Source organism: Marmota marmota, unplaced genomic scaffold, assembly GCF_001458135.2.
Source record: "Marmota marmota marmota unplaced genomic scaffold, marMar, whole genome shotgun sequence".
NCBI lineage: Eukaryota > Metazoa > Chordata > Mammalia > Rodentia > Sciuridae > Marmota > Marmota marmota.
In genome coordinates this window covers 2,092,342-2,103,503 of record NW_026000051.1, presented here as the reverse complement: position 1 = coordinate 2,103,503, position 11,162 = coordinate 2,092,342, and the positions used below count along the sequence as shown (strand labels likewise).

The 11,162-nt window shown below is 61.1% G+C and overlaps 1 protein-coding gene across 3 annotated transcripts in view; it reads left to right on the top strand.

The window, feature by feature from the left end:
• The first annotated feature begins 204 nt into the window (after nt 1-204).
• The window catches only part of Ass1 (argininosuccinate synthase 1), a 45,427-nt gene continuing 34,469 nt past the window's right edge, over nt 205-11,162 (top strand). For 2 of the 3 annotated variants that reach the window (XM_015497436.2, XM_048812885.1), the window contains exons 1-5: nt 205-306; nt 4,884-4,942; nt 6,610-6,716; nt 8,076-8,144; nt 9,051-9,239. In XM_015497436.2, coding sequence (XP_015352922.1) covers nt 6,612-6,716; nt 8,076-8,144; nt 9,051-9,239 — 363 coding nt within the window. In that variant the 5' untranslated portion in view covers nt 205-306; nt 4,884-4,942; nt 6,610-6,611. The remainder of the gene's footprint in view (nt 307-4,883; nt 4,943-6,609; nt 6,717-8,075; nt 8,145-9,050; nt 9,240-11,162) is intronic. The other variant, XM_015497437.1, reaches the window with a different exon arrangement.

Sequence of the window (11,162 nt, the reverse complement as noted above, 5' to 3'; positions counted from 1 at the left end):
CCGCGCGCGCCCACGCCCGTGCGCCCCCGGGAGGCTGCGCTGGCGCGGGGCCCGGGGCGGAGGGCGGGCGGCGGGGAGGAAAGGGGCGGGGCAAGCAGGAGGAAGAGGCCGGGACCCGCCCACCCGCCAGTGGCCTCAAATTCTTAGAGGCTCCCGGCGGGGGCCCGGCCTGGGGGCGGGGCCTCTCGCGCGCGTGCCCCCACGTGTCCCAGGTCCCCAGCCCTGCCCCCGGCCCGGTGCTTATAACCCGGGATGCGCGCCTCTCCCGGCCCTGCTCCGCCGCCTGCCACCGCCGCCTGGATCCCGGTGAGTAGCCCCCGGCCCCTCCGCTTCCCGCTCTCTGCTCTAGGTCACCCCCTCCCCGATCCCAGTCCGAGCGCGCAGACTCCCGAAACGCCTCGCACCCGGGGCTTCGGCCGGGCACGAGGGAAGGAGGCCCACACCGGGGTTTCTGTTGATCACACGCTGGCGCCCAAATTTTGGTTCCTGGGGTCTGGGGCGCCAGTTGGGGACACAAGTCTCGGATCTGGGAAGTAGGACAGATGATGTGTCCCCTGTGCTAGCCGAGGTTCTTTCTGGATTTTTCCCTCTTGGATCTGGCTTCCTCTGTACCATGAAGCCCCCAAATGGAGACTTTGGGAGTCCCGAGGGTATGGGGCTCCCAATCCCGCTCCGACTCACCATCTGTCCCCACCTGTTTTTCTTGGCATAAAACTAGAGTTCCAGCCCCAGCGCTGCAGCCCTGCCCTCTGGGTCTTGGGCTTCTCACTTTTCCCTGAGCCTCAGTTTACCCTGGGCAGATGGACACAGGACCCTGACTACCTGCTCAGGGACGTGGGTGTGACTGGGTTCCTTTACCTGCAGAGGGCACAGTCGCTGCTGTCCTTGGGGGATCCTCCCAACCCCATTTCCTGCTGGCTCTGGGCTGGGCTCTATGGGAGGGGCCCCTCCACAGGAAATGTCCGCCCTCTGGGTTGTTGCCTTTGGCCCCTGGGCGGCTGGCTGCACCCTCCAGGGAAGCAGGGTTCATTGTGAAATGAAGGAAAATCCTCTTCCATCCTGCCAGGGCTCATTCTGAGGGGGCGGGTGTTCCCCCCTGTGAAATGGAGCTGTCTGCTCCTGAGCAGCTAGACCTGGCTGCAGGTGTCAGGGCAGGAACAGACCTGTCCTTTCCCCAAGGACAGACCAAGAGGTCCTGGGCTTTGATCCCACGCCAGTGACCCCAGGCACATCACCAGGCCAATGACCGGAGAGGGGAGACAGGCCTTGGGTCATTCCCCAGCTCCAGTGCTTGTTTGTCTGTGTGTTGGAGCTGCTCGCGCCAGGCTGGGACTCATTCACAGACAGCAGGAGGCTGGTAAGGGCTATGGAGACTGCGGAGGACAGTTCCTGGGTCCATGAATCGCTCACTGTGTCTGGGAGTGCAGATGCAAAACTGGGAAGGAGACCCGTCCCTATGCCCCTGGTATGGGTGTGACAAGGGAAGAAGACAGTAGAGTCTGAAATGATCACAGAGGGACAAGGGACAGGAACTTTGGCACTGGGTAGTAAATGGCATCCTCTTCATTCCAACCCCCCTTCAGTCTCCCTCCACATTCCATCCAGGGCAGGGAGCCTGGGGTGGGATGTGGCTTGTCCCTGAAGGAGCCACCTGCACACCACATGAGAAGTAATTCTTCTGCTCTGTGCAAGCAGACCCAGTGAGCGGGTGGTGAATCCTGTCCCCTGAGCTCCTGTACAGGGCCAGGCACAGGGTAAGGGCAGAAGAGACTCCCACCCTCTGCAGTCTCAGCCCTACTAAGTAAGTACTCACATGCACCCCCCACCATCTGCATGTCTGTCCTGGGCTTGTGAAATCAGGTGCCCCAGGAGACTTGGGGTGGAGCCAGGTCCAGACCCACCTGCTGAGCCAGCACTTTCCCATGACCCATCTCGTCTTCACCCCGGGTCCTGGGAGACTGGCCAGGACAGCCAGATGCCTTCGTTGAGCACCAAATACAAGGGCCCTGAAATGAGTGGCTTGCCTGTGGTCACCCATGTGGAAAGAGGCACCTCACTGGAATTCAGGGTCTGTGGCTTTGATTTCTGCTTGAGTGAAGTTGATCTTCCAGGCCCTGGCTCCCTCCCTCCTGCAGGGTAGGCCCTTCCCTAGACATGGAATAGGCCAGGCACCCACAGGCACTTGGCTATTCCTAAATAAATGAACGAATGAATGAATCAGTGTTCTCTTTCCTCCAAGTGTTCCCAGGAGAGGGTTCAAACATCTCTTACCCGGCTCCAATGTACCTACTTAGTCCCCTAGCTGCTCCTTTGGGGGATTTTCACCCAAAACTTTCCTGAAATAACCCAAGCCTGTCAAGTGAAAGTTTAGGTTGGACCTGTAGGAGGGCAGTGCACCTCCTTCCTGTCAGTGTGCAGAGTTGCAGCCCAGCTCTATCTGACACGGATGATAACACCCTGCAGGAGCAGAAATCCTTGAACAAAGAAGCCCCAAAGTAGGAGATAATCTGCTGGCCCAGGTGGAATCCAGGTTGTTGTTGTTTTTTTTAAACAATTCTAACAAACCAAATTCAGCTGAACTGGGATGTTAGCTGCAGTGGTAGTCCTGAGCTATAGGGTGCAGGGCATACAGAAAAATAACAGGTAGAACAGGGGTGAGTCCTCAGAGCCTTTGCTGTGTGGAGTGGGGGAGGGACCTAAGGTCTCCTAGGGGACAGGGAGCAGCATCAGGCAGAGTGCAGTAGGAAGCCAGCAGTCTGCAGTCAGCCTGGGCTTGACGTCACTAGCCTATGACCGGGGCCTGTTGTTCCTTAGGCCTGGAAATGACGTGCATGTGACTGAACACAGCCTCTTGTCACTCCAGCTCTGACATTTTAGAGCCCCGTGAGTTTTCCTCTGTGCTGAGGAAGTGCCTAGGCTGGCCTGGCACGTGTTCCCTGGGCACTAGCCAGGTGGCTCTGGCTGGGGCCACAGAGAATGCCCTCTGCCTTGCCAATGAGACCAGGCTGGCAGGCAGCTTGACACGAGCTCACTCCTCCACCCCAGGCTTCTGCTGGCAAAGGCTGTCTGCACTGGCCTTGGAGCGGATGGCCTCGGGCAGGGCCTGGGATCTGGAAAAACCTGCCCTGGGCCCTTCACGAGCTGGGGAAGCCTGACTTCAGAGAGGATCTACAAGGTGCCTCCCCAGGAAGGAAGCAGTGTCCTGGGGTGTCTGAACCCAAGGGGCTTTAGGTTGCTGTGCAGATGGGGAAACTGAGGCCTAGAGAGTGGGGGACTCGCCTGAAGTCATCTGTGGCAGTGGTATGGAGTGCTCAGTGGACGCGTGGTGCCCAGCCCCAGGCTTCTCTAAATCCTTACCGCTGCCCTGTTTTGCAGATGAGCAGCCTTGCTGACAGGGCTTCAGTGGCTGGAACCAGTTGTGGAGGCCGTAGCCTCAGCTCTGCCTGCAGAGCCCATGTGCTCTGTGGGCTCCATCTACCGTTCCTTTCTAACCTGTCTTCCCCGCCCCCAGACCCAGGCCTCAGCTTCTGCCTCAGGCTGCAGCCTCCTCACAGCCTGGGACCTTGGTGGCTGAGCGGGGAGGGTGTGTTACCAGGTGTCTTACTGCATGGCTTTCCCAGTCTGCCTGCCCAGCCAGTCTCTGAGCGCATGCCGGCCTGAACATGGCATGCACAGACGTGCACGTGTGCACACAAGTAAACACATCCTTGCACAAACCCAAACACGTGCACACACACATGCACTCCCAGGTACCCACCTCCAGGTGCACAGGTATGCCCGCACACATGTCCCTTCTTAGGTATGTAATTCTGGGTGCTCACAGGTACCCACACATGTGCATGGTCAGGAACATGCTCCCAGGCACACGCAGTCCCTCACATGGCTCTACCCAGGCTGAGGCTTGTGCCCACATGGCCAGGCAGGCCTAAGGGACCCTTGTCTCTGAGAGGACCCCAGCCCTCCTTTTTAGCAGGGAGGCTGAACTGCAGAGAGCACAACCAGCAGGGCTTCTGACTCTTGCCACAAGCACCTGAGGGGTGGCCCGGCCCTCACAGAATTCATGGTTGGGGGGCAATGGAACTCAGTACGTCACATGCTCTGATGGCAGGAGAAGCACACCGGACCCACGAGGCAGAGCAGGGACAGTGCCGGGGGTGGTCTGTCTCTGCGGGCTGCCCTCTCCTGCTCCCAGGTCCTGGCTTGGCTCCAGGTACCTTTGGGAAGGGGCAGAGTAGAGATGTCTCCGAAAGCTGGGTGAATCTGGAGCCAGCCTCCGTTCTCCCTGGCTCTAGCCCACCCTGGCCTCCCAGATGTCAGCCCCCGGGCTCCCAACCACACCTGGCCTGACGTTTCCCTCCCAGAGGGGGCAGCCTTGCCCGGAGCCCAGCTGACGTGTTTCCGTCCTGGCTCCGCCCTTACCAGCCAGGCGAGCCCTGGGCAAGTTCCTGAACCCAAGTTCAGTTTCCTTGTCTCTAAAATGGGGATAGCTCCAAAAGGGAGGGCTCTGCGTGAGATGGCCGTTTATCACCTGGACTATGGTGACAGTTTCACGAGAGTGTGCGCCTGCTGGGACTTTAAATGTGCAGTTGATTGTGTGCTCATCATAGAGCGCTTTTGAAATAGGTGTGGGACATTAACACCCATAATCCCCCCGCCACCCACACCCCGGACCCCAGAACAAGAGCTAGAGGGCGGGAGGGGGAAATGTCCCTGAAAGCCTCCTGGGGCAGGAGGCTGGAGCTGGACAGTGGCTCTGAGGCTCTGGGCCTCCCCCAAGTCTCCCTCTTGAGCCTCTCCCAGGGGCCCAGCCACTGTTGCAGGTCCGGGACTTCGCGTCACCCGGGCTGCCCTGCCAGGAAGCTGAGCAGCTTTTGCTTCCGCAGGGCGGTTCAGTCTGCAAAGACAGATTCCGGACACCAGGAACCCACACCTCCAGTCCCAGGTACCCCCACCTCGGTCCTTCCCGCCTCCCTCTCCCTCCTTCCCTCCATCTTGCACGGCCGGTTGCCTGGCTGTGGTTGCCATGGGCACCGGCTGCTGGCTCCAGGGTCAGGGCCTGCTGAGCTGCTCAGGTCTGGGGCATCTGGCCCAGCTGGCGGGGGGACAGGGCCTAGCAGGTAGTCGAATGCCTAGTGGAGGTAAGAGTGGGGGCCAAGATCAGAGCCACCACCCTGTCCCCACCACCCTGTTCCATGGAGTATCTCCCCTTCTAAGCCCAGGGGCAGTGGGCCTGCGAGACCTGGGCTGACTGGTGGTGGCCTGTGGGAGGTGTTGGGGACTGCATGGTCGCATACTCAGGCTCTGTGCCCACCCTGCAGCTCAAGCCTGGGTGACCTGGGAGAGCTACTTCACCTCTGCACTTCCAGGCACCAGAGCCACTGGCACGGAAAGCAGCAGCATTCGGGGAGCCTCCCGGGCCCTGTGTGGCTGCAGGGGACATCCGTGACCTTTTCCAGTAGTGTCTACTAAGGACCCCAGCTGGCTCTGCCCTTGGTTAAACTCCAGTGCAAATGCTCAGACCCGGGCAAATGCCCCGTAATGCAGGAGGCTGGGGCCTGGGTCTAATCTGGCCCTGCGGCCTGCCAGCCTAGCCACCTGGGGCAGTTGAGCTGCCTCTCCTACCCTCAGTTTTCTTTTCAACTCCCTTCAGGGTCACATGACAAGTGCCAGGGCAGTCAGGGGTCAGGAGAGCCATAATGAAGCCTGGGGGCTCAGGGAGGGCCTGTGGCCAAGGACACAGGTGACCACGGTGCCTCTGTGCAGCTGGGGAGTGTCCTAGCTGCAGATGGGCAGCTCTGTCATCTGTGGCTCCCGGGGACCACGCCTGGGTCACAGAGGAGTCCTGCCTCTGCCGCTCTCCTTCCCTCTCCAGGCGTTTTCCCACCTGCGCCCTGGGTGTGGGTCTCTGAGCCTGCGCTACTGAGCATGTGCAGAGTTGAGCTCATGACAGTGCCTCAGGGTCTCTCAGGGGTACTCCCCCCTCAGAGGAACTTGCATTTGAAACAACAAAACCACAAAATGCCTAAAATCCCGAGGAATGAAGGGAAAGGCCCCCGCAGCACCTCCCTGACAGCCCAGGTTCTGCAGCCAGACATTGCTCTGTGACCTTGAACTGTTAGTTCTGTGATCTTGACCCTGACCTCTCCAAGGCCTACTGTCTGTCTCCCCAGTAGGGACGATGACACCTACTTCACAGGTCACTGTGGGGGTCCAGGGCAATCCACAGGAGACCCCCAGGGCCCTCTTTGCTTTGGCAAGGGGCAGCTGTGCTTAGGCACTTGCCAGGCCCTGCTCCCACAACCGACTGACCCGGCATCCAGAGGGCACTGGGCATCCAGAGGGCTCAGCCTCGAGGCCTGCCAGCAGCTGGGGTTGGCGGGAGAGACGCCTCCCCAGTGTGGCTGTGCAGATGTGCCAGGGTCAGGGTCCCTGGGGCGGGGGTGGAGGCAGGAGGGTGAACATTCTGTTCCCACCGCGGTGGCAGCATGTCCAGGGGATAAGGCTGCCCAAGGCCGAGGTCAGGCTGGGCCTGCAGCTCACCAGGGCCAGGAGGGAGCTGTGGCGGGTGGCAGGCTCCCGAGTGCTCATGCTGCTCCTCCACTCCCCCAGACATGTCCGGGAAAGGCTCCGTGGTCCTGGCCTACAGTGGCGGCCTGGACACCTCTTGCATCCTTGTGTGGCTGAAGGAGCAAGGCTATGACGTCATCGCCTACCTGGTGAGGAGCGCCCTGTCTGTCTTCCTGCGCCTGCGTCCCTGTCCCAGCCAAGCTGCCCTCTACCTCTCTGCTCAGGGAGGCTCCCTGTCTGCCGCCCTCCTGGTCCAAGCCTGCCTCCCCCTGGCCAAGCCGGTGTCAGAACTGGGGAAACATCCTCTCCACAGGCAGAGGGGCCGTGGGTTTGGATGTGGGACATGGTCCTCCCCTCCCCAGAGTCACCACCAGCCTCCAATAATCACATTGTAGAATCCAGAGTGGGAGGGGCCTGGGGGTTCCTTGTGGAGAATTCTACCAGTCCAACTTAGTACAGCCTAAGAAACACCAAAGCAGAGCTTGTTCACATAACTGAGAAGTCCAGGGGATGGTGACTTCAGGTAAGGCTGGATCCAGGTGACTATCCACATGTGTCTCCAACTTCACCTGTCTTCATTTCTGGCCTCTTCATGGGGAAAGCCAGACTTCCAACAGGAACCATCATAGCCTGGCTTTCCCAGAGAGTGACGGGCCCCAAGGGGCTTCTCATGGGTCCAGTGGTTGCCACCACACATTAGTCACTATGGCTGTGTCTGGGGGACTAGGCCAGGGCCAGAGGGAGTCCAAAATGGGATTGACTCCCCTCCATCCCTGTGGAAAGGGTCCCCCCAGGAAAGAAGGTTCTGTTCCCAGAGAGTGGGGCTGGGCTGTGTGTGGCCAGGAGTGGCCTGTGCCCAGCTGTGAGCCCGATCTGTCCTTCCTGACTCAGGTGGGAGGAGGGAGGAGGGCAGCGCTGTGCTTGCAGCCAACTGGTGAGTGACAGCCAGTGCCGAGTGGAGCCGGGAGCCCGGGGCGTGTTCCTCTGGCAGAGGCAGCAGGGGGATTTGAAAGCTCAGTGGCCCCAGGCCAGCACCTGCAGCTGGGCTCTGGGAAGATTCCAGAATGCAGAGAGCGGGGTTCAGGCAGGATCTGGGCAGCAGGCCCAAGGCCAGCCAGGGTCTAGCAGGGCAGCGGGAAGCAGGGGTCAGGCTGGAATGAGCTCAGGAGTCACAGCCTGGTGTGGGGGGAACTGGGCCCGCGGCTCTGGCCAGGCAGCTGGCACTGCCCGGGGAGCGACGGCTGAGGGCCCGGGTGGGCTCAGGGGGAGCCCTAAACTCCCTGTGCCCAGGGCAGCTCAGCCAGCCTGGGACCTAGGCAGTGACTGCTTGGCATACCCACGGCCCAGCTCCAAGCACCCAGCCGCCTGCCCCTCCTCCTGTGTGACCTTGGCTGTCAGCGGAACCCCCCCCAGGGCCACTGGGTGTGGATAGTGCCTGTCCAGCTCAGCAGGGCCTGTCCCCCCCCCCCCCGGCTCTCCCTGGCTCACCTCTCTGCCTCTGCTCCCAGGCCAACATCGGCCAGAAGGAAGACTTTGAGGAGGCCAGGAAGAAGGCGCTGAAGCTCGGGGCCAAGAAGGTATGGGGAGGCGGGGCCGAGGCCGGCGGGGCATGACGGGAGGGCCAGCGTGGGTCGCCTGCCCAGGACTCCTGGCCCCTGCGTCCCTCCCTGTGTGCCCTCTGGTCTCCAGGAGTGTGAGGCCCAGCTCTGCTCAGGTCCCCAGCCACTCACCCTCCTACCAACTTCCTGTCCAGCCATCTCTTCCTGTCCGTCCGTCTGCCCATGTCTGCTTGGTTTCTCTGTCCACCCACCCACCTGCCCACGTGTCCTCTCTCCGCCTCTTGTCCTTGGTGCCCGCTCCATTCTTACCAATTTGCAATGTTTTCTTCTCTTTTCTTGCATGGAGCACTGGGGTTCACCCACCTTGTTCTCGCATCATCCCTGTGAATGTCCCCACAGTGAAAAGGCAAATGTCAGATTACTATCATCATAGGAAGCATGTCCACTCGGTCTCCCTGAAGGGGTCTTGGGGCCCCAGGTGTGTCTTCTCAGCCCGGCACTGTTCCCAGGGATCTGGCCATGCTGTGCCTTGTGGGATTTTTTAGTGACATTTCAGTCTTTACATTCAGAAAACTCCCCTAACCTGGCAACTGTGATGACCAGAAATATCTCCAGATGTGGCCAAGTGTCCCTGGGGAACAGCCACCCCTTTGTTTATAGATCTTAAGTGGCACTAAGTTCCACCTCAGGGAGGATTTAGGAGCGACGTCCAGTTTTAGCTAGGGGGTGTGGGATCGGCTAGCAGTGTCTGCCTTGGGTGCAGGAGGAGAGTTTGTTGGATCCGTTGGTGATGTCTGCTGTGCTGTGGGGCTGGGGGAAGGGTCAGGGACAGTGTGTCACAGATATCAGCCGCTGGTGTGGCCCATCTGTGCTCCGGTTGGGCCGGACCTGGCCGAGGCCCCTCTCATGGCCCCTGTCCCTCAGGTGTTCATTGAGGACGTCAGCAGGGAGTTCGTGGAGGAGTTCATCTGGCCTGCCGTCCAGTCCAGCGCGCTGTACGAGGACCGCTACCTCCTGGGCACGTCGCTGGCCAGGCCCTGCATAGCCCGCAAGCAGGTGGAGATCGCCCAGCGGGAGGGAGCCAAGTACGTGTCCCACGGTGCCACAGGCAAGGTGAGGCCAGGCCCCGGGAGGGCGGGGCGAGGGAGGAGGGACCGAGGCCTGCCACAGCGACGCGGGCAGCCAGGGTGACGGTTGTCCAGGGGGCTGTGCCCGGGTCAGCATGGTGCGCAGCGCAGTCCGGCTTTGCTAGGCCCCGTGAGGGCGGTTCTCTTGTGCAGAGGGAGGAGCCACGTCGTCCCCGCCCCGCCCCGCCCCACCCCGGTGTGGCAGACTTGACGCAGGCCTGGCTGAAGTTGCAGTGTCGTCACCATGGGGCATGGTGAAGGGACAGGGACCCCGAGTGGGCAGAAACAAGAGTTCCCCCAGCCGGTGGCCGAGACACGGAAACTGCTGCCTGGCAGCTCTGGAGGCTGAGGTCCAAGGTCCGGGGTCAGCAGGGCCTGCGCCTCTGCAGGTGCTGGGGAAGGGTCTGTCTGCCGGTCCAGCTCCTGGCCTCGCTCCTTGGCTGGAGAAGTGTCATTGCCCCCCTCACTGTCACAGTCATCACGGGGCCTCCCCTCAGCACATGCCTCATTCCTCCTTTAATAAGGACACCGACCTCATTGCATTAGGGCCACCCCAATGACCTCCTCATAGATTGGTCACGTTCTGAGGTCCTGGGGTCAGGACTACCCTGGTCTCTAGGGAGGCCTGACTCACGCCCTCACACACGCACCTCCTCTGCCCTCGAGGCCCCAGGCAGCCTGCGGAGGACTCTGCGTCTAAGGCTGTCCCCAGAGCCAGGATCCCCAGCAGTGTGGGCAAGGGTCAGGGGACAGACTCTTGAGACACAAGCTCTCCCAGGCAGTGGGCACTGAGGCCTGGCACGGCACTGGCTGCTTCACAGTCCGCAGGCGCTGATTCTCCCAGTGACGGGGAAGCAGGCCACAGCTCTCTGAGCTGCAGGGACACAGGCAGCTAAGGTCACAGGTCACGGTGGGGGAGACAGGACCTGAGCGCGGCCTTGCAAAGAGCCGCCCACCAGGATGGCACTGGCCGTCTTTGAAAGCTCAGGTGCACCTTCTTTCTCTGTTGTGCCGGGCGTCTGTAAAGGGCTGGGTGCCTGTGAGCACAGGCGCAGGGAACCCCGTGGGCCCATGTCCTAGCAAGGGAGAGGAGAGTGGACACGTGGTGAGGCGGCTGGGGGGACCGTGCTACAAAGCTTGGCCCTGAAGGTGAGTGCAAACCAGGGTATGGGAACAGTGTGCCAAGCGGAGGGACAAGAGGCTCTGACCCGGGGTCTGTCTGGAATCAAGCAGCAGGGTCAGGGTTGAGCCGAGGCCATGCTAGGGGGTGGCTGTGTCCTGAGTGGACTGGGTCGTGTGGAATGTCACACAGGCTTCATGGGGGTGGCCGGCAGTTCCCCAGAGAGATGCTGGGACGTGCTGGGCTGAATGGTGGGCAGCAGAGACTGAGAAGCGTTCCTGGCACACGCACCCGCAGCCCTGGTTTTCACGAGTACCCCAGTTGGGGTGATAAGATGCTGGAAAACCAGCTGAGGAGGGGTGGGCAGCCCTGGGCTGTCTGGGCATGGACGTGTGCCTCTGCTGTGAGGCTGTGTGGCAGAGGGTGCAGGGGAGACCCGAGGTTGGACTGGGGCTCAGGGCCTGCACAGCCAGGTTCAATCAAGTCCAGGCCCCACGGCTCCCACAGTGTCCGACAGACCCCCACGAGTCTCTGCTTCCTCGTCTGTCAAATGAAGATGAAAATAGAGCCCCGCCTGTGGGGTGCTGAGGAGCAGCGGTAGGTGATTCCCAGGAGCCTGCAGCGTGGGTCTGGGCGCCCAGAACGCAGTGCAGGAGATGTCCTGATCCCAGGTAGCAGCCTGAGCTAGGCCACTGAACCAATGTCATTGCAGCATCTCACCTGCCCAGGTGAACCCATCAGGCAGTGGGTGCCCCATCCAGGGAGGATTCCAGCTGAGACCAGGAGACT